The sequence below is a fragment of the Arachis stenosperma genome, chromosome 3, assembly GCF_014773155.1.
Source record: "Arachis stenosperma cultivar V10309 chromosome 3, arast.V10309.gnm1.PFL2, whole genome shotgun sequence".
In the NCBI taxonomy this organism is placed as follows: Eukaryota; Viridiplantae; Streptophyta; class Magnoliopsida; order Fabales; family Fabaceae; genus Arachis; species Arachis stenosperma.
In genome coordinates this window covers 30,358,054-30,381,549 of record NC_080379.1, presented here as the reverse complement: position 1 = coordinate 30,381,549, position 23,496 = coordinate 30,358,054, and the positions used below count along the sequence as shown (strand labels likewise).

General features: G+C 34.0%; 2 protein-coding genes across 4 annotated transcripts; both read left to right on the top strand.

Moving 5' to 3' along the window:
* Positions 1 to 7,276: 7,276 nt before the first annotated feature.
* Positions 7,277 to 8,609, top strand: LOC130970353 (probable histone H2A.1). The gene is made up of 2 exons (XM_057896422.1): positions 7,277 to 7,539; positions 8,189 to 8,609. The coding sequence occupies exons 1-2, from the start codon at positions 7,351 to 7,353 to the stop codon at positions 8,402 to 8,404; spliced, it is 405 nt and encodes a 134-aa protein (XP_057752405.1). The 5' UTR covers positions 7,277 to 7,350; the 3' UTR covers positions 8,405 to 8,609.
* A 9,743-nt stretch (positions 8,610 to 18,352) lies between these two features.
* LOC130966720 (exosome complex component RRP41-like) lies at positions 18,353 to 23,496 on the top strand. Of its 3 annotated transcripts, XR_009081296.1 has the most exons (9): positions 18,353 to 18,857; positions 19,414 to 19,492; positions 19,616 to 19,718; positions 19,808 to 19,928; positions 20,635 to 20,723; positions 20,914 to 21,063; positions 21,242 to 21,334; positions 23,013 to 23,063; positions 23,228 to 23,496. XR_009081296.1 is itself a non-coding variant. In XM_057891542.1 (8 exons), exons 1-7 carry the CDS (start codon positions 18,725 to 18,727, stop codon positions 21,329 to 21,331), a joined length of 765 nt encoding a protein of 254 aa, XP_057747525.1. In that variant the 5' UTR covers positions 18,353 to 18,724; the 3' UTR covers positions 21,332 to 21,334; positions 23,228 to 23,496. The 3 variants fall into 3 exon arrangements, 2 of the variants coding, with proteins under 2 accessions (XP_057747525.1, XP_057747526.1); XM_057891542.1 differs by lacking the exon at positions 23,013 to 23,063; XM_057891543.1 differs by lacking the exons at positions 23,013 to 23,063; positions 23,228 to 23,496 and adding an exon at positions 21,644 to 22,972.

Sequence of the window (23,496 nt, the reverse complement as noted above, 5' to 3'; positions counted from 1 at the left end):
ATTGGAGCACAGGGCGTTTTTCACACCCACACTGCTCTGGCACTCGCGAGGCTCTGTTCCGACTTGGTGTCCTTGTCATTGATCGAATAGAACTCCCATCTCCTTTATTTGCACGTCCAACCATCATTCCAACAAGCGCAGCAACAGTGACAAAAATGGGCAGGGAAGAGGAAGAAAAAGTGATGCACTACTTCTGCAGTTAGGTTAAAAAGGGGATAAGGGACCGAATTGGGTTAAACACTTTCAATTGCCACATCATGTAACCGTTAGACACTCCAACGTGGCAATCATTTGCCAAGTCACTCGTGCCAGAAAGCCAGTTGAACGGAAAATTTGAGAGGGACCAACTTGGTGCATTTTTCCAATCTCGAAGACATAAATAGTGTAATTAAAAAGTTAGGGACTAAATCGTTGTATTTCGTAAATTTCAGGAACTACTTTAGAGTTTAACTCGAATGAATTAAGATAATTTATTGTATTGGAGATTGTAATCCGTTTAATTATAGTAAAAATTACATCATAATTTATGGTAGACACTATATATAAGTCTTATTATACATAAAAATTGAACTAAGATATATGGCTATATTATCTTTTTCTCTTATCTCTATTAATTTCGGATCGATACAAGACAAAACAAAATAATCTTTTATTTTATTGATTTACTATACTAACAATTTTAAAGTATCATTTTTTTACATTTTTACAACTTTTTGCTTTAATTTTTTAAATAAAAAAGTATTTTTAAAAATTATTTAATTTTAATAATATTTTTTATGTGTTGTCAAAGTTGTATAATCACCATAATAATAATAATAATAATAATAATAATAATAATAATAAATAGAGTTTCAATTTTTCTTAGTAACTCCAATTTTTTTAGCAACTCCAATTTTCTTTTGTTTTGCTGGATATAGTGAGAAGTATGCTTAACAACTCCAATTTTTCTTTATTCTTGTGGAGTGAAATCCTTAAGATGGTTGCGTATATATTAAATAGAGTTTCAACTAAGGTAATTGCTAAAACATCATTTGAATTATGGAAAAGTTAAAAATCTAGTTTGGATTATATATGCATTTGGGATTGTCCTGTTGAAGTTCAGGTTTATAATCCACAAGAAAGAAAGTTAGACTCAAGAACAATAAGTGTTATTTTATAGGTTATGCACAAAAATCTAAGGTTATATATTTTATTGTCCCTTCCACTCAAGTAACATATTTGAATTTATAAAAACAATATTTTTAGACCATGATATAAAAAGTGGAAAAAATTGTTCTCTTAAGGTTGTTGAGAATGATAATATTTGTCAAACTTTTCCATATACAAGATTGATTATTTAATACAATGTTCATACAGATAGGGTCAATATAGAATAATCTATTACTGATGTTCCACATCATGAAGATAATGTTCTAGTAGATCATATGGTGGAGGATCAACCTCTTTATAATGAAAATATTGTTCAAGAGCAATCTCAAAAAGAGAGAGAACCTATTATGCGACTACCTTTACAAGAGGTTGATGATGCAACATAACAAAGATCTACTAGTAAGAAAACATGCAATTTCTAGTGATTATGTAGTGTATCTTGTTGAGTCTGACTATGATGTTTGTGATAAAAAAAATCCGACAATGTTTTCACAAGTAATAAAAAATTGTAATTTCAATTTATGGCTAGATGCTTTTGAAAGATGAAATAAAATTTATGGCGGATAACCAAGTTTGAAATATTGTAGAATTGCTTGATCGAAAAAATACCTTTGTAAATAAATTTTTAAGACAAAAAAAGGATTCATAAGGCAATATTAAGCAATACAGGACTTAACTTATTGCCAAAAGGTTTATTTAAAGGAAAGGGGCTAATTATAGAAAAAAATTTTCTCATATTTCTAAAAAAGATTCTTTTCACATCATTATGACATTAGCAATATACTTTAACATAGAATTGCATCAAATGAATGAAAACAACATTCTTTAATGGAGATTTGGAAGAAGTTTATATGACTATATAAGACAACCCAAAAATTTTATTTTAAGCATCGATAAGAAGTTAGTTTGTAAGTTTAAGAGAGTAACGTATGGTCTTAAACAGATTTTTCGACAGTGATATTTAAAATTTGTGTCCTTAATTCTAATCATCATAAAAGACACTTTAATTCTATTCTAATTTAACGGTTCAAAAATTAAAAATTATTGACAATAACTAAAGATACATAAATTATTAATTTCATAAAATAACTAACCTTCTAATCTTTAGATTTTTCAATAGTTGTCCATAAGAGAAAAGTTTAATTCCACTGCATCAAGTTGTAAATTTCAAAAACATATTAATCAATTATAGACATTCTAAATATATTATTTAACTAATTAATCCATGGTTATTTGCAGCTAAATGAATTATATATTTGTATGTCCTTTATGGTAAATTTTTTGTTGGAGATTTTTAAGGACTATACGTATAAGTTTCACAAAAGGAGTAATAATTTTTAGACTAAATTTTGGGATAATAATATAGAGATAAATTTTTTTGTATATTTAGTTATTATTTACGTTTAATTCCGCCTATGTTACATTTGCGGTACATAGCCGGTCCCAAGCCCGGATAAAGGAGGAGGGTTGTGTTAGGTCTTCGACAACCAACATAAAAATATAACCCACATGACATGAATCAAAGACATTATTACGCTAAAGCTAGGTCGTTATCCAGAAGCAACGCGCTGTATGGCTCGAGTACGGTGTCAAATGAGTAAGAGCTGCTGCATCGATGCCCGGATGTAGTGTTAAATGAGCAAGGATTCTCGGGTTTTCCTGAACGGACGAGGGTAAATAAGCTAGTTCACAAAGTAAAAGATAAAGGTCGGAGCGACAGAAGATTGAGATTTGGGATATGGAACATAGGCACTCTAACATGAAAATCCATGGAGGTGGTAGACACTATGACAAGGAGGAAGATTAACATTATATGCCTACAAGAAACAAAATGGGTTGGTGCGAAGGCTAGGGAGTTGGATACTTCTGGTTTCAAACTTTGGTATACAGAAAAAGTGAAGAATAGGAATGTGGTTGGAATTATTGTGGATAAGCAGTGGAAGAAAGACGTAGTGGATGTCAAGAGGGTGGGAGATCAGATCATCTCTATCAAACTTGTGGTGGAGGGATGTGATTTCCATGTGATTAGCGCATATGTACCGCAAGTGGGTTCGGACGAACAACACAAGATAAGGTTTTGGGAGGATCTAGAGAGTTTAGTTTAAGACATACCTTTGGGAGATAAGATTTTCTTAGGAGGAGATTTATATGGCCATGTTGGGAGAGAAGTGACTGGATATGAGAATATTCACGGAGGCCATGGTTTCGGGGTGATCAATGCTGAGGGTAAAACTATTTTGGACTTTTCTTCAACCTTTGATCTTCTCATCACAAATACATGTTTTAAAAAGAGAGACAAACATCCTATAACCTATAAGAGTGGCATGACAAGCTCTCAAATTGACTTCTTCCTGTTGAGGAGAGTCGACCGGAAATTTTGCATTAATTATAAAATTATCCTAGGAGAGAGTTTGACAACACAACATAAGGTGCTCATCATGAATTCTCGCGTTGAGCAAAAGTTGAAGAAAAGACATCATACGAAGAACCCAAGGACGAGGTGGTGGCGGATGAAAGGTGAGGAACAAAGAAGTTTCCTAAGACGGGTAGGAGAAGAGGCAAAGTGGGATGAGAATGGAAGCGCAGAAGAAATGTGGAGGGAGATGACAGAAGTTATTAGAAGAACAGCAAAAGAAAGCTTTGGTGAATCTAAAGGAATAGGACCAAGAGACAAGGAGTCCTAGTGGTGGAATGCGAGTGTACAAGATAAGATAAAGATAAAAAGGGAGTGCCTTAAAGAATGGTCTTTATGCTGCAACGCAGATAATTGGAAAAAATATAAGACGACTAAGAAAGAGACAAAAGTGGCTGTAAGTGAAACAAGAACAAGAGTATATGAGGGTCTCTACCAGTCTTTGGACACAAAAGAAGGAGAAAAAGATACATATAGAATTGCAAAGAGTCGTGAAAGAAGAACGAGAGATTTAGATCAAATTAAGTGCATAAAAGGATAAAGATGGAGAGGTGTTGGCTCAAGAGGAGAAGATTAATGAAAGGTGGAAGATCTACTTCTACGAGTTATTTAATGAGGGACAGAAGACTCTTCCGAGCCTTGGTCGGTTATGCACAAGGGAAGAAGATCAAAACTTTGACTACTATCGAATGATCTGAGACTTCGAGGTAAAAACGGCTCTAAAGCAGATGAAAAATGGCAGGGCAGTAGGACCTGATAATATCCCGATTGAGGTTTGGAAGGGTCTTGGAGAAAAAGGCATCAACTGGTTAACCAAGCTTTTTTATGAGATTTTAAGGTTAAAGAAGATGCCTGATAAGTGGAGAAATAGCACATTGGTACCTATCTACAAGAATAAGGGGGATATATAAAGTTGCAGAAACTATAGAGGGATCAAGCTTATGAGTCATACCATGAAGTTATGGGAAAGGGTGATAGAACGGAGGTTGAGAAAAGAGACACAAGTAATAGAGAACCAATTTGGATTTATGCCAGGCAGATCTACTACTGAAGCGATATAGCTATTATGAAGGATGATGGAGAGGTATAATAGTAATAAAAGGGATCTACATATGATGTTTATTGATTTGGAAAAAGCGTATGATAGAGTACCAAGAGAGGTCTTATAGAAGGTTTTAGAAAAGAGGAGAGTAAGGATCACATATATTCGTGCAATTAAAGACATGTATGATAGGGGCACAACTAGTGTGAAAACTCAAGGTGGTGTGACAGAGGAATTTCCCATTGGTATAGGATTACACCAGGGATCATCCTTAAGTCCATATCTTTTCACATTAGTCTTGGAAGTACTCACAAAACACATTCAAGAGCCTGTGCCATGGTGCATGCTTTTTGCCGATGATATCATCCTTATGGGAGAGTCAAGGGAAGACCTAAATAAGAAGTTGGAGTTATGGAGAGAAGCTCTAGAAGTGTATGGTCTGCGCATAAGCCGTAGCAAGACGGAATATATGAAATGTAAGTTCAGTCTGAGAAGGGAAAACCCTAATATAGAGGTGAAGATTGGAGAAAATATCCTACAAAAATTTAAAAGTTTTAAGTATCTTGGGTGCATCATACAGGATAATGGAGAGATTGAACAGGATGTAAATCATAGGATCCAAGCAGGTTGGTCAAAATGGCGGAGTGAATCTAGTTTTATATGCGACAAAAAAGTGCCTTTAAAACTTAAAGGTAAATTCTATCGCACCGCTATAAGACCGGCTATGCTTTTTGGTACGGAGTGTTGGACGGCTATAGGGGAGCACAAACATAAGCTGAGTGTGACAGAGATGAAGATGTTGAGATGGATGAGTAGTCATACGTGATTGGATAAAATAAGAAATGAAGATATAAGGGAGAGAGTTGGAGTAGCACCCATTGTGGAAAAGATGGTTGAATCGCGTCTCAGGTGGTTTGGACATGTGAGAAGAAGACAGATAGAACATCCAGTCAGGAGGGTGGATGAGATGGAAGATGGATAAGGGGCGAAAGGCAAAAGAAGACCTAAGAAGACCATCCATGAGGTGGTCAAACGAGATCTACATGTAAACGGTCTCTCTGTAGACATGATACATGACAGAGCACAATGACATCGTTTGATTCATGTAGCTGACCTCACTTAGTGGGACAAGACTTTGTTGTTATTGTAGTTATTATTTACGTTTGCGTTTGTAGGATAGTTAGAGTATGTATTCACACTCTCATTAATATAATTCATTTTTGTTAAAATTAGACCAATTTAATTAAATTTAGTTGCCAATAAAACTTAAATGTATAGCAACACTGTAATTAAAAAGAGTTACAATACTAATATTACAATAATAAGCTAATAGTTCTTTTACAAATAGAAAACTTTAATTGTGTTGGACAAACGAGTGTCAATAGATGTCGTTTGACAGGTGTGTTTTCTGTGTCCAAAACGTGTCTTAATAAAACATAAATTTTTTCTTTGGACATATTTAGACACACCTAAATGCCATCACGTATCAGCGTGTCGACATATCTAACCTTATTCTTAATATATATTCTTGAAATGAGTTTTAAAATAGTATATATTATTAATTATTAAAATAAAATATTAAAAATAATTAAAAAATTAATTTATATTTTAATATCAATAAAATACTAAAATATAATTATAATTTATCTAAAAAAAACTTTATATTTTATAAATATATTGTATTTCTGTGTCATATAAAAATTTTAAATTTGTGTGTTCCTATATTCCATATCTAAACGTATTCCGTATCCGTATTAGTGTCCGTACTTCACAACCAAAAACTAACGTAAACACCACTCATAAATAGCACAAAACAGTAGCAGATCTTGGCAATGTCTAAGAACGTAGTACTAATAGTGGTAGTCATAAAAGACGATCCAAAAAATTATGTACACTACTACAATTATCTCTTATTATTATTTCTGTTCCTGTTACTCGCTGTCTTTAAAGAGAAGGTAAATATAAATTAGTAATTTCAAAAAATTTACAACTAATTAGTACATTAAAACATTTGGTGGAGAGACAGAGACGGAAAGATTGAGACTAAGAGACAGAAATTAAGAGACAAATATTGAAATAAATCTCTATTCTGTTTGGTGCAAGATGGAAGACAGAAATTGAAATAAGAATGAAACTCTAATTTAATTTGTACAAAAAATAAAATTAGAATTAATTAATTAAAATGAGAGTATTTTAGGTATAAAATGTTATTAAAGTTTCAGTCTCCATCTTTAAAAATTTTAATCTCCTGTATCCTCATTTTTTGGAGGTATTGAAATATCAAAATCTTGAAGACAGAAATAAAAATTTTAGTACCAATCTATAAACCAACAAATATAATATTAAATTTCAGTATCTCAATCCCTATCTCAAAATCTCATAACAAATGCTATTTAATCGATTGATTGAATATTTAGATCATTTATTCAAAGAAAATATATTTTTTTAGAAAAAGATTTCAAACTTTTTACCTTTTAAGAAAAAAAAAAATTAAAAGTCTGGCGGCATTTTCGTCAATTCAGTCACTTCCCAAACCCTATCTCAACCGTCCACATTGCACCCATCTGATAGTGTAAAAGCACGATCCGCGTCATTCAATTTGATTGGCCACAACTTCAGTCGCACACAACGTGCTATATATAAATGTCGCAACCGCCTAAACCTTCATTCATCCTCTAATATTCTCTCGCTAACCTCTCAAAGGATCACTCTCTTTCCGTTAAACCAAAGCATCAAATCTTCGTTAATGGCGGGTCGAGGCAAAACATTAGGATCTGGCAACGCCAAGAAGGCCACCTCTCGGAGCAGCAAGGCCGGTCTTCAATTCCCCGTTGGTCGTATTGCCCGGTTCCTGAAGGCTGGGAAATACGCCGAACGTGTCGGTGCCGGCGCGCCCGTTTACCTCGCCGCCGTCCTTGAATACCTAGCCGCCGAGGTAATTTTGCCTTGGCTTGGTTTCAATTAAGTCTTTAATTTCTTGGCTTACCTTGTTAATTTCTAGGGTTTTGAGATTTGTCGAAATTTCCAGTAGTTTGGATTTCCGTTGCTATGAATTTAAATATTGCAGATTTTCATCTTTTCAATTCTTTCCTGATCGGGTTTATCTTTTGATTTTTTCATATGTATTTGCAACTTCGATGTTAAATCTAGACTTTATTTTATTTTTTAATTTTCCAAAAAAAATTTAATTTTTAAATTTAAAAATTCAAAAAAATAAAAATTTTTGTCTTTTTCAAATCCAAAATTTGTCACCAAAAAAAAAAAAATCCAAAATTTGGAACTTCGATGTTAAATCTAGGGTTTCATGATTCAATGTTAATCTTTTAATTGGGGTTAAGAGATTTCCTTTTAGGCAATGTTTAGCGTGTAGGATTTTTTTCCTAAAGAGTAACGTTAGAGAGTCAATTTTTTTTGGGCTAAGTTGAGGTCATTTTTTAGATTATTAACCATGTTGGTCAACTACAAGTTTGTTATATCTTAAGTTTACTTTTAAATTAGGCTTAATGTTTCAGATTTAGGACTGAGCTCGAGTTTATGAATATTTGGGTTTCTGAAGTTGTTAGATGTTATTATGGCATTTTCAGGTTCTTGAGTTAGCTGGCAACGCTGCGAGAGATAACAAGAAGACTAGAATTGTGCCACGTCACATTCAATTGGCGGTTAGAAATGACGAAGAGTTAAGCAAGCTTCTTGGAGATGTCACAATTGCCAACGGTGGTGTGATGCCCAACATCCACAACCTCTTGCTTCCTAAGAAGACCGGAACTTCGTCCAAGGCTGCTGGCGATGATGATTCTTAGAAACTTTTTTGTCGCATTGTGTTGTTGCTTAAAAGATTAAGTTCTATTTTCCCCTTATTACTTTTAAATAGGATTTTATGCCATATTCCTGGTGGTTGTTTCATTAGTTGTAGCATGTAGTTAGATTTTTGGTAGTTATGTGAATATTCATCATCTCTCACATGTTTCAATTTGATAATAGATTGTTGAAAACTTTAATTTCTTATGTGGCAGTCTTAAACTTTACCATAATTTTGTCACTTGTTACTGACAAACCATCACTATCTAGTGTTAGCTTCATCCGTGATGTTCCAGTGAAAAGAAAAACAGTCTATTTTAGATCTTGGATTGTGCCTACACTAGCGTATGTAAGGTTTATCTGGGAGCAAAGGGTATGATAGATGCGGTTGTGATGTTTTATTTATTGCTTTCTTGGAGCAATGGGTATGGTAGATGCGATGCGGTTGTGATGTTTATTTATTGCTTTGTGTATGTGTGCGTGTTTTTTTTATTATTTATTTTTATTTATTTTAAGATTGTTGAAACAATACTAAAGTTCGAGAAATGGTGTTTGATAAAGAGATCGGAGGTTGTTGAGGTTATACTGCTCGGGAATGGTGTTTGCATTAAGCGCCACTTTGGCATTCATTCCATTCATGAGAGGGGTTGAAGATCTCTTTGTTTCTTTGGTACCAAAATCACCAAATTCCTGCAAAAAGGGCAACTCTTCTCTCTCTTCATGAGCTCCCGGAACTAGTTCGCACTATTACATCATGTCGCCCTACGAATAACTTCAGGGTCTAGAAATCCTCAAATTTCTTGCGCCTTATTACACTCAATAAGACAGTGTAAGACCGTTTCTGGCTTCTTACATCTGAGGTAGAAGTTTGAGACAAAGCCTTCAGCTATGGCCGAAGAGCATCAGAAGGTAGGACTTCATGAAGACAGCCAAACTAATAATTTGATTTTTTCTGGAATGTTAGTTTGCCAAATCCAATTCCAATTAGCATTTTGATTCCACAAGTTTTCGCTCCAAAATCCATTATTAACCGTATCTATTAGAATACTGTTTCGATGAGGCTAAGTTCCACCTCCAACCGGGTTGGGAGCCATCTGAGTAGAAGGATTGAAACTAGAATTTTTCTTTCACCTCCCTGGTAATTGGGGTGGCCAGATTATCCAAATTCTAAGCTAAATTTTTAGACATGATTAACAGAAAAATCAATGTTAGATATGTGTATGTAAGGGATGTCATCACAGATTCTATTTTGGGGCATCCAAGAGTCATGCCAGAGAGATTGAGTTAAAGGTCCTATGTCACAAGGAAAAACCCTTAGTATTAATACTCCAGCAATTAGATGCATTTCTGGGAATAATCAGCTCCAAACTTGTACAATTGTGTAAATATTTATTCGCCAGTAACTGGACCCACAGCTTTTCCAGATGATTTAAAATTTGCCAAACCAATTTCCTAACGATAACAATATTAGCACAATTAGCATCTCCAATGCCAAGAGCTCCAGCTTTCTTTGGAGAGTCCACGGTTTAATTTCCCATTTAAGAAGAGGAAGCCCTTTATCATTCTTTTCTCCTTTCCATTAAAATTGATAGCTGATAGAATTAATTTTGTCACGAACATAAAAGGGAAGAAGACAAATTTGCGTCTGATAGATGGGAATGGAAGAAATAACTGATTTAATTAAAAAATTCCGCCTGACTTTGTTCAACAAATGGCCCTTTCAACTGGCCAATCTGTTGTGCATTTTTTCAATAATCTCTTGAGCACCTCTTCTGGACACTCTGCCATGACCTACATCCACCTTGAGATTTTTTCCTATATCGGTGAAACGAATACTGGACACCCCTGTAAAGTGGAAAGGATAGTGTTAGTTGACTTAGATATTTTTGGTTGTTGGCTTTCAGTTAGCATTGGCTAAGTCTGAGTCTTGCTGTATGTATATATATTGGTTGTACGCCAGACTTAGAGAAGTAATGCATAATTCCATTTTCTGTTTAGTCACTTTGTAATACAAGAAATCTCTCATTTTTCAGTTTTCAAATTCTGCTTCTCTTCCTCTTTTCTGTTTTCCTTCTTTCTTTCTTTTCAATTCTGTTAGAAAGCTTTCATGGTATCAAGAGCTTAAGGCTAAAGATCCATGGCTTCCTCCAATGATGACTCTGACAATTCAATTGTCAATAACAATCTCTCTACCAACACTCAACCCGACATTCTTACATCAATTCCTGCGAATTTCTTTTAACAAAGACCTTTCAATCCAATTGGAGACAAACTTGGAGAAAACCATCACAAGACATGGCAGCAACAAGTAATTTTTGCAATCAAAGATCAGAATCTTGAACACAATTGAATGACACAAGACCCTTTTTTTCATTTCTTTTACATAGCCACTGCCTTTACAACTTTCATCTTGGGTATCACCATTGCTCAGTTGTTTAAATGTCATCATTCAAAGTTTGCATATCATTTGAGTGCATTTCTAATCTTTCTGTTCTTGCTTGTCCTGCCTCTCTGCTGCCATAAGAGAGGATCTATTCTTATGGAAACTTGCTGAGAGTGAGAATCTCAATGTCATCATTGAGAATTAAGAGAATTATAATAATAACAACAATAATAAGAATAAGGCAGAGCCAGCAACATCAACAACAATGTATGCTTGTTTTAAAAGCATATTGAATAAGCCTGAAAGAGGAGGAGACCACACAATCTTACAAGCACTTTTAAGTGTTGACATGTTTCTGATATTCTTTGTTTCAGCATGTGGGCTTGGTGCTAATTTGGCAGCAATTGACAACCTTGGACAGCTTGGTGAATCTTTAGGGTACTCAAAGATTAAAACTCAGTATTTTGTATCTCTAGTAAGTGTATGGAATTTCTTTGGGAGAGTTTTTTCTGGTTTTGCATGAGACATTGTTAGGACTATACAAGTTACCAAGGCCATGGTTGGTAACAATTTCTCTATTCGTCTCAGTGATTGGTCATGTGGCAATTGTGCTTCACAATGACAATGGGCTATACATAGCAAGTTTCATAATTGGATTCTGCTTTGGTGCTCAAATTCCATTGATTTCAGCCACAATTATCTGAGATTTTTGGCCTGAAACACGATGGTGCATTGCTGAATTATTGGCACCTAGGGAGCCCTATATGTTCTTATGTGAATTTTTTTTGCAACTCAAAAAAATTGATCATAGTGTTAGTTTGAATGAGGAGGTGGGAAGTATGCATTGGAATGGATTGTTATATTTTCACTTTTGTCATTTTTGCTACTATCATACTCTTTGATGCTTTTGCTTCACTTGTTTTGGTGAAGAGAACAAGTGAGTTCTATAAGGGTGATATATATAAGTTTAGAGAGAATCATAAACAAGACCTTGTGTGGTTGTAGAATTTGTATTCTCATGGTAGCTAGCTTAGGTAGTTTGTATGTATGTATTTAGAACCTAGCTAGGAGTAGATTTCCATGAATATGCTACAACTTGGTTTTGTTGTGCTATCAAGATATCAAGATTCTTATGTTCATACAAATACAATTCCATGAACAAAGACAAAAGATGGTAAAAGATTATGAAAATAACTTCCCCCGTCTTCCCCATTATTTTGATAGGTATTAGAACTATAAAAAATATTTTATTATGTTTTATTGAGTTTAATTTTGATACATTATCGATATAAAATATTTTATATACTCATCTAATAATATTTATTTTTTATGACTATTCATATGATCAATATAAAAGATAATTATTTTTATTTATATAACATTACATAATTTGATACATTTGTAAAATTATTTTACACTAACTGTATGTTAAAAATTAAATAATACATTTTTTAAAAATTTTTATGGTATAAAAGATACATTTTTTTTATCTTTTTTTACTCTTATCAATTATTTTTTAAACTAAAAATAATATATATTGTTGTAAAACAACTAAATAAATAAAAAAGATGTAAATATAAAATAAAGATATGTAAATAGAAGACTCTAATATTAATATAATTAACTCGATAAAATAATTTATATATTTATATGCAGTAACGTAAAAAGAGAGAGAAAGGGAAATATTTGTAATTGTGTGTGTAAAATTCTATTGCCTCGTTTATGCTTTTATAGGCAGACAAATTCTTCTTTTCAAACATTATTAATTGTGCTATATGAGAATTTGCTCCTTCCAGCATGGGAAATCAGATTCACCCATAAATGAGCATTCATCCTTATCCTTCCATGTTGTAACACTCCCCCTTGGATGCTCATTTAGGAATATGCCTCATTAAAACCTTACTAAAGAAAAATTCAGTGGGAAAAAATTTTAGTGAAGGAAAAATAGTACAATATTCTTTGTGATAAGAACTGTCTCATTAAAAACCTTGTCAAGAAAAACCCAATGGGAAAAAACCTTACCAATGAAAAAAGAGTACATTCTCCCCCTCTTGCTGACATCATTTAATGTCTCAAAATCGGTGCATCCCAATCTCATGTACCAATCTTTCAAAGGAGAATTTTGGGAGTGACTTTGTGAATAAATCTGTCAGATTGTCACTTGATCGAATCTGTTGGATATCAATTATCCCCTAATTTTGAAGATCATGAGTGAAAAAGAATTTGGGAGAAATATGCTTTGTTCTATCGCCTTTGATGTATCCGCCTTTAAGTTGAGCAATGCATGCTGTATTATCTTCAAACAGAACAGTTGGAGCTATCTTATGATCAATCAGTTCACATGATGACAGAATATATTGAATCAGACTCCTCAGCCAAAAACACTCGCGACTAGCTTCATGAATCGCCAGTATTTCAGCATGATTTGATGAGGTTGCTGCTATCGTTTGTTTTGTGGACCTCCATGATATAGCTGTACCACCATATGTGAACAGGTATCCTGTTTGAGATCTCCCTTTGTGTGGATCAGATAAGTATCTAGCATCTGCATAGCCAACTAGTTGTGACCTGGATCCATAGGGATAAAACAATCCCATATCAACTGTTTCATGAAGATATCGAAAAATTTGTTTGATTCCGCTCCAATATCTTCTGGTTGGAGAGGAATTATATATTGCTAGTAAATTCACCGCGAATGATATGTCAGGTCGCGTATTATTAGCAAGATACATTAGCGCTCCAATGGCACTAAGATATGGTACTTCAGGACCAAGGATATCTTCATTCTCTTCTTTAGTACGGAATTGATCCTTTTCCACATCTAAAGATCTTATAATCATTGGGGTACTTAATGGATGTGACTTATCCATATAAAATCTCTTTAAGATATTTTCTGTGTATGTTGTTTGATGAATAAAGATCCCATCTTTTGTATGCTCAATCTGCAGGCCGAGACAAAATTTAGTCTTTCCAAGATCTTTCATCTCAAACTCTTCTTTTAGAGTTTTTATAATTGTTGGAATCTCTTCAGGAGTCCCAATGATATTTAAATCATCAACGTACACAGCAATTATAATGAATCCAGATGCAGTTTTCTTTATGAAAACACACGGGCATATATCATCATTCTTGAAATCGTTTTTGGCCAGATACTCAGTGAGACGATTATACCACATTTGTCCAGATTGCTTCAGACCATATAAAGATCTTTGCAATTTGACTGAGTATAACCCTTGCGAATATTTATTGGATGGTTTAGATATCTTTAATCCTTCAAGGACTTTCATATAGATATCCCGATCTAATGAGCCATATAAGTAGGCTGTTACCACATCCATTAAATGCATATGCAGTTTATGATATGCAGATAAACTGACCAAATAACGCAATGTTATCGCATCTACTACAGGGGAATACGTTTCTTCATAATCTATACCGGGTCTTTGTGAAAAACCTTGTGCCACAAGTCGGGCTTTGTAGCGCACAACTTCATTTTTCTCATTTCGTTTTCTCACAAATACCCATCGGTATCCAACAGGTTTTACATCTTCAGGTGTACGGACTACAGGTCCAAAGACTTCACATTTTGCAAGTGAGTCTAATTCAGCCTTCATGGCTTCTTTCCATTTTGGCCGATCATTCCTTTGTTGACATTCTTTGACTGATCTTGGCTCAAGATCCTTATTTTCATGCATGATATTCAATGCCACATTATATGCAAATATTTCATTGACAATTGTCTTATTTCGGTCCCATTTCTCTCCTATAAAGACATAATTTATCGAGATCTCGTCATTTTCATAATTTTCAGGTACCTGAACGTCTTCTGGCGTTAAAACTATATCAGAATTTTGGACAACTGCAGGTGTCTTTACTATGTCTTTTTCAACAGGAATCGTATTTACCTCTTTTCTTTTTCGATGATTTTAGTCTTTAGAACCGACAGGCCTGCCACGCTTCTGGCGTGTATTTGCTTCGATAGCAATTTGTCCAACTGGGACATCAATTCGAATTGGGACATTTTCTGCTGGTATATAAGATTTGGTTATCCTATTTGTAGTGGAAAATGCATCAAGCAATTCATTTGCTATTCTTTGCAAATGTATAATCTTTTGAACTTCTAGTTCACATTGCCCTGATCGAGGATCTAAATGCATCAACGATGATGCATTCCAATTAAGTTCCTTTTCAGGAAGCTTATTCTCTCCCCCTAATGTTGGAAATTTTGATTCATCAAAATGACAATCTGCAAACCGGGCTTTAAATACATCTCCAGTTTGTATCTCAAGATACCTCACTATAGATGGAGAATCATATCCAACATATATCCCCAATTTTCTTTGGGGTCCTATTTTGGTGCGATTAGGTGGTGCAATGGGAACATATATCACACACCCAAATATTCTTAAATGGGAAATATTTGGCTGTTGGTCAAAAGCTAATTGCATAGGAGAGAACTGATGATAACTCATTGGCCTCAAACGAATAAGTGTTGCAGCATGTAAAATTGCATGCCCCCAAATCGAGGTTGGGAGATTTGTTCTCATAAGTAAGGGTCTAGCAATTAATTGGAGGCGTTTAATAAGTGATTCTACTAACCCATTTTGTGTGTGAACATAAGCTACTGGATGTTCAACACTTATTCCATTAGCCATACAATAAGCATCAAAAGCTTGGGAAGTAAATTCAGCAGCATTATCAAGACGAATTGCTTTGATTGAATTTTCTGGAAATTGTGCTTTTAATCGAATAATTTGAGCCAGTAATCTCGCAAATGCCAGGTTGCGAGAGGACAATAAGCACACATGTGACCATCTCGAAGATGCGTCTATCAAGACCATAAAATATCTAAAAGATCCACATGGTGGATGAATAGGTCCACATATATCACCTTGAATCCTTTCTAGGAATTCAGGAGACTCAAATCCAACCTTTATTGGTGATGGTCTTAAAATTAACTTTCCCTGAGAACATGCAGCACAACAAAATTCACTAGTTTTAAGAATCTTCTGGTTCTTTAGTGAATATCCATGAGAGTTTTCAATAATTCTCCTCATCATAGTTGTTCCCGGATGACCCAATCGGTCGTGCCATGTTATGAATTCATTTAGGCTAGTAAACTTCTGGTTTACAGTGGCATGTGATTCAATTGCACTAATCTTGGTATAATATAATCCAGATGAAAGTGAGGGCAACTTTTCTAATATAACCTTTTTATTTGAATCATGAGTTGTGATATATAAGTACTCATGACTTTCCTTATTCATAGTCTCAATATGATATCCATTTCGGCGAATATCTTTAAAGCTCAACAAGTTTCTTCGAGACTTGGTAGACAACACTGTATTATTTATTATGAATTTTGTTCCTCTGGGAAACAAAATTATAGCTCTTCCGGAGCCTTCAATCACATTGCCTGAGCCAATAATAGTATTAACACATTCTTCTTTTGGCACAAGATGGCTAAAATATATATTACTTTTGAGAATAGTGTGCGAAGTTGCACTATCCGCAAGGCATACATCTTCATTACATATCCTTGCCATTCTCTTCAAAGACAAATAATAATAAAATGAGAAAATGAGTAGTATGCATAATTAAATTGAATTCTTGATCGGAATTATTTTTCTAAGAAATATTGCACATAAAAATAATGTCATATACTAAAATTTTATTTTAAAACATGACATATTTAATGATTTCAAAATTTATAAACATTAATATTTTATTATTTATATACATCATATTTAAAACTTAAATACATAGAAAATAAAACTTAACAATAAGTTCTTTACATTATTTATTTACATGAATACTTAACAATCTCACACATTAAACTATTCCATCATTGATCAAATGACCAATATTTCCTTCAGGATCCTCATAGAAATCAGATACATCATAATGAGTGGTGGAATTTTCAGCATCATTTGAAACAAAATTCGACTCTTTTCCCTTGTTGTCCTTTTTCAAAGATGTCTGGTAAAGATCGACTAGGTGCCTTGGGGTACGGCAGGTACGTGACCAATGGCCATTTCCACCACAACGGAAACACTTATCCTTTGTTGATTTATTCTGCCCGATATTTCTTTCTTTATCCCACTTCTGATGAGATCATCTCTTTTGAATATAATTCCTTTTCCTTCCATAATTTTTCTTGTTATTAAAGTCTTGCCATTTACCTTTTATGGGGTAATTTGCCGCATTTACTTCAGGAAATGGGACGGCGCTAGTTGGGCGCGCTTCATGATTTTTCAATAGCAATTCATTGTTGCATTCAGCAACAAGAAGACAAGAAATTAATTCAGAATATTTTTTAAATCCTTTTTCTCGATACTGCTGCTGTAGGAGCACATTCGAGGCATGGAAAGTTGAGAAAGTTTTCTCCAACATATCATGGTCAGTTATCTTTTCCCCACATAATTTCATTCGTGAGGTGATTCGAAACATTGCAGAATTATATTCATTTATAGATTAAAAATCTTGTAAACGCAAGTGCGTCTATTAATATCGGGCTTGAGGAAGTATCACCATTTTTTTATGATTGTACTTTTCTTCAAGGTCTTTCCAAAGATCTGTAGGATCTTTTAATGTGAGATATTCATTTTTCAATCCTTCGTCAAGATGACAACGGAGAAAAATCATGGCTTTGACTTTATCCTTTTGGGATGCATTATTTTCATCCTTAATGGTATCTCCATGATCCATTGAATCAAGATGGATTTCAGCATTTAATATCCATGATAAATAATTGTTTCCAGATATATCAAGAGTATTAAATTCAAGATGAGAGAGTTTCGACATAATGAAAATTTGTTACCTGAATCTTTCTAAAAATTTGATCAGAGTCTCGTACTGATAATGTGTTGTAAAACAACTAAATAAATAAGAAAGATGTAAATATAAAATAAAGATATGTAAATAGAAGACTCTAATATTAATATAATTAACTCGATAAAATAATTTATATATTTATATGCAGTAACGTAAAGATAAATAAAGAGAAATTATTAATAGTGTATGGAGAGAGAAGATAATTTTATTGCTATAAAGAGAAAAAGAAAGAAAAATATTTGTAGTTATGTGTGTAAAATTTTATTACCTCATTCATGCTTTTATAAGCAAATAAATTTTTCTTTTCAAACATTATTAATTGTGCTATATAAGAATTTGCTCCTTTCGAAATCAGATTCACCCATCATTCTTATCCTTCGATGTTGTAACATATATATCATTCTCTAAAAACTATATTATGAGAATACAATGAATACGTATTACGATATTATTCATTAAAAAAAAAACTAAAACATATTTATGGGTTCGAAGTTCGAAGTTCGAAATTAATACTTAAAATAGTCATTTGACTCATTTTTGCTTTTTGTTCTTAAAACCGAAATTGTTCAGCAAAAAACCAGGGAAAAAACCGGTTGAACCGGAGGTTAATTGATGAACCGCGAAAATTGGTCCGGTTTTCAAGGGTGTGTCCGGTCCGATGGGTGCTCGAAAAAACGACGACGTTTTATAATTAAAAAAAAAATTAGTAATCCACTCTCACCTGAGAGAACTGAGAAGACTAGTAGCCCTAGCAAGAGCAGCAGCCACTCACCCCCACCTTCTCCATCACCGAACTGCTCACGTCGGTCATAGGGTCCCGTCGCCGCCGGTGTTGTCAGAGAACCCTCACGTCGCCACCAATCTCCCACTCCTCCCATCGGCATCGCTGTCGTCCGTTTGCTTCTCGTCGGAGCGCATCTGCTCTGTCGCTGTCCTCTTCCCTCTGTGCGCTGATTTTTGACTTTTTTTTATTATTTTGTGAAAAAAGAAACGGAAAAGGCAAAAGGGAGAAAGAAACAAAACAACAAACAGTTTGTGTGCGTGTTCGTGTTCGTGTTTTTGTGTTCTGACTTTTCACTGCACGGGTCACCGCCGTTTGGAGACAATGGCCGGCAAAGGCGGAAGCGCTCCGGCCACGTACTCGCCGTCTCCGACTACTCAGAAGAAGAAAACTTCCCTTTTCCAAGAAGACTGGGTCCGACCTGATGGCCGCGGCTTCCACCAGTGCAGACCTGCTTGTAACCCCTCCCACCTTCCATTTCCGTTTATTTTTTTAATTATTATTATTATTTCAATCCAAACCTTAGTCTTTGAGATCATGTTTCGGTAATAATCTTTTGTTTTTCTTCATTAGGGGTAACTGAAAATGTTTAATGATATTCTTTTACAATGGATACATGCTGAATTGTAAGGTGTATTGTATTGTATTATATTGTATTGTGTGTCATGTTGAATAATTGAAGTGTTTTTTTTTTTTTGGTGACTAATTGAAAGTGTTGATCATGGTATGATTAAAGTGAACATTATATTATCATAAAGAATGGTGTGTGCTGGAGCAGAAATAATTTGTAAATAAATATATGAGATGCACTCACTTGAGCTTATGATAAACTACTTAACTGCCAATGTAGACTTCTGAGTTTTTGGAAATTTGAAATTTGATAATGTATGTCTCTTCAGAATCTTTTGCTTGGTTTTCATCTTTTCGATATCTCATTTGAAGCATTGTTTGATGGGCATCGGATGATTAATGTAGCTGATTCCACCTAATGGGAAAATGCTTGCATGTTGCAGTTTTCAGGACTGGTGCTGTGAATGCTGCATCAGGATCAGCCTATGCAGAATTTGGAAGTACCAAGGTCATTGTAGCTGTGTGAGTAATTCTCTTAATTGGATTGTGTTAATTACTAAATCAGCTTGCTGTGGTGTGTTTTTCCGCAGCTCTTGTTTGTTCCTTCATGTAACATGGATTTATTATTTGCATTTTGCTCTTCAGATTCGGGCCTAGAGAGAGCAAGAAGGCAATGATGTACAGTGATATAGGGCGTTTAAATTGCAATGTTAGCTATACAACGTTTGCAAGCCCAGTTCGTGGACAGGTATTTTAAAAAAATCGTAGGAATTTGTTTTTCCCTTTGTTGCATATATTGCTATTAAGCATTTAATATCTTAAATCTCACAAAGTTAGGGGTCAGATCACAAAGAATACACTGCAATGCTTCATAAAGCTTTGGAGGGTGCAATAATATTAGAATCTTTCCCCAAGACCACTGTGGATGTTTTTGCTTTGGTGTTGGAATCTGGCGGCAGTAAGCTTTCATTTCATAATGTATTTCTGTTTGCTTGATAAGAGATGTTGTATTCAATGGTTAGAAATTAAGGATGATGATTTTCTGAATAAGTTACCTAAAAGCAATATAAAAATGAAGTTACGTTAATTGTTCTTTCAGAACCAAGGTTTGAATTTCACTACCAGAGGCCAAAATATGTCAGATGCCTCAGAAGGATTAGCTTAGACCCACACTTAAGTGTGGTAACACCTTGTGACTTGTGTGGGAAAAGATGTCATTTCTTATAGTTGAACCACTTTTTTCAATCAGAAGCTCTTCTGTGTGAGGCCTTAATTACTCAAGTAGATATGGGAGTTGATGGCATATGCCTACTATACTGTCTTCCATAGTGATTAATGTAGTGCAAGTTTTCTTCAATTAAGACTGCTGTGTGCATATGGTTACCATGTCTTGTGTTTTATACAATTTACCATTTACTTGTGGACACATAAAATGTTAGTATTTAGTTATTTACTGGGTCAATCTGTTATTGTACTCAGGTTCTTGTTCTCTTGGGATGCAGCTTTCATAAGCACAAATCTTTGATTTGTATGATAAGAAATTGTGATGAATGATCCTATATTAAACTTTGAAGACATCAGAGATGTAATTTAATTGAGATGATTGGACAAAATATGTTCTGTTTGCCGATTTTGAATCATCAATATTATTATTATTTATGAAGGTGATCTCCCAGTTGTCATATCATGTGCTAGCCTTGCCCTGGCTGATGCTGGAATAATGATGTATGATCTCGTTGCATCAGTTTCTGTGGTATGAATCTTTCTCACATTTGCAGTCTTCTGAATGCGTTTATACCTGCTTCATTGGTGGTTAAGCTGTGTCTATTATAAACTTTGTCTTGAAATTTTGATTTACTATCGAACTTGATCTTCTGCAATCTTTACTTAGTTTTGATTAGCCCCAAAATCACACGTTTCTTTATTTTTTTCAATGATTGCAGTCCTGTCTCAGTAAGAATCTTGTCATTGATCCTATTTTTGAGGAGGAAAATTCCCAAGATGGAAGCTTGATGATTACGTGCATGCCTTCTCGCTATGAAATTACTCAACTTACAGTTACTGGGGAATGGTCCACCCCAAAGATTAACGAGGTATGCCTATTTATGTTATTGTTCTGAAGAACAATACTTAGCAAATGCCTAGGTTTCCTGTTCAGAGGATTGATGCATTGCTGTTTTGTTTAGGCTCTAGTGGGAGAAACTTATATTAACATAATTATTAATTGCAACAGAACAAACTATCAGTGACATTCTAGTTTCTCGCATGCAGGGAATGCAACTTTGCCTCGACGCTTGTGCAAAGCTTGCAAAGATTATGAGGTCATGTTTGAAAGAAGCTGCTTCTGATTCTCAGGAATAGAATGTGAGTTCCAATTTTAGCACAAAAGTCACAAGATGTGCTGTTAAATTGTTTTGTTTTTTCTTTCTTTTTTTTATCCGCTTTTTTTTCTTTCTTTCTTATTTCTTTTTTATGCGTTTCCCATCCCAATCTTAAAAGCTGTATGAGAATTGTTATAATTTTTTGGTTGAAGGGGGGAAGTAGGATTAGATGCCTTGCATGTCCTGCAGTTTTGTGCCTATGAGCCTCTCAAATATAAAAGATTATTCCTACAATTCTTGGAAAAATATCTCTTGGACATAGCTATTATTATATTCTATCATTAAATGACAGATGGATGGTATGTTGACACGAAGTACGATGATGATTATGTTCTACTCTTATTCTTAAAGGAACAAAGCTTGCAATAGCCATTTTACCTTGATGTGCAAATTAATGTAGCTTATTGCCACGAATGACATCTTGTGGAGCAAAATGATTTTGGCTAGGTTTATGTAAATATAACTTGAAGTTGGTGTTATTTTTTCTGAAACATGCGTTCAGCCTTTGGATTTTCAACTGAACTCTGAAATAGTAATGAACTCTAATATTTAAGTTTTGGAGTTGTTGTTTTCTTAGTTTGTTTTGACGAGGAGAATATTATATGCATTATTTTTGTATATATTTCACTTTTGATATTAGAAGTGATTAATAAAAGGTAAAAGAAGATAATATTTTTTAAATTGTAAAAGAAAAAAACATGTGAAAAGATGCAAGTATCATTTCTTTTTTGAAAATGTATATTCTACTTTGTATAGTTGGTTTTAAAATTAACCTTTAAAATACATTGGACCACATCGTATAATATTGGGTTTGCTCTAATTAAAATTTTCTCTAAGAATCAACTCGAGAAAAAACAAACGAGCAAATAAAGCATGACCGAAAACAAAAAACAAACAAATAAAGATAACCTCATATAGTTTCATATTTAGGCTTTAAAATGTCATCAAACGCACTTTGATCCTGCCAGCTAGTTCTTTTTCGAAGATTACTTTCATAGTATTGATTTTGAGGTACTAACTAACTTGGTACTATCTGAAATGAACATGTTGAAAGGCTAATATTTGATGCAATCGTGTGTGTCACAAAACACGTGCATTAGAACTCATGTTAAGTTTGCATAAAGTCACAAGTTGAAAAGTTGTTCTCCACAGTGATTGCTCGAGTTTGTGGTGTTTGAAATTTAAGGGGGAAAAAATGAAGTTTAGATGGTGAATTGGTGATTGAGTTTTGGAGCACGCAACCTAGTCATGTGTCTGCTGTTTTTCATTGTTTTTCAAGAACCAAAATTGCTTGCAGTTGATATTCTTATTGCTTGCAATTCGTTTACTCTGTCAGATATTTGCAATTATGTCACTGAGTGCTAAAAAAAGATAATTTTGTTTCATTACAATTTTGTAGCTGAACTTGAATTTAATCAACTCAATTTAACTATTATGCTTTTGTATTCTTTTACTTATGTTCTATTTAACTGTGATGCTTTTGATTCTCTTTTGCTGAAATCCTACGATCCAACTTCAAGCTGTTTTGGATTAGAATTGAAGTTCTCTAATTTGTATAAAGCATGTCTGCAGCATTCAATTTATTTGATATTACCTTTCGTTAAAATTAAATGATGATATAGAATTTCACTTACAATGACAATGTATATTTCTTCTTCAAGTCGAGGACTTGTCAAGAGTATGCTGCGGAAAAATCCAAAGCTTAGGCAAGCGTATGTTTACTTGCTTGACTTCTTAACTTTTACTTTTCATCTTTTAAACTATGTATTAACTGGTGAAAAGTTGAAAATCAAAATCTACTCTTGCTGTTTGAAACTTTGAATTTGCTACTAGTTCATTGATAGGTTCAATTTATTTCCTCTCTTTTGCTGAACAGATCTGCTACATATACTATCATCTACTCCGAGGCATCCAAACCTCATTGAGCACACCAGTGAGAAAGCCAAGGAAGCTAAAGATATACAAGTGAGAAAGCTAGTGGATACATAGCTTATTGCATCATAGAAACTCTTGGAAACAAAATGAACTACAGATTAAGTTATAGTGTTGTTTTATATTGTAGTAGGAGCATTTGTTTGTCTTTGTGAACATGTTATAAAAGCAAGTATATGAATGAATTAGATTGGCTGGTTTGTTGACATTGAA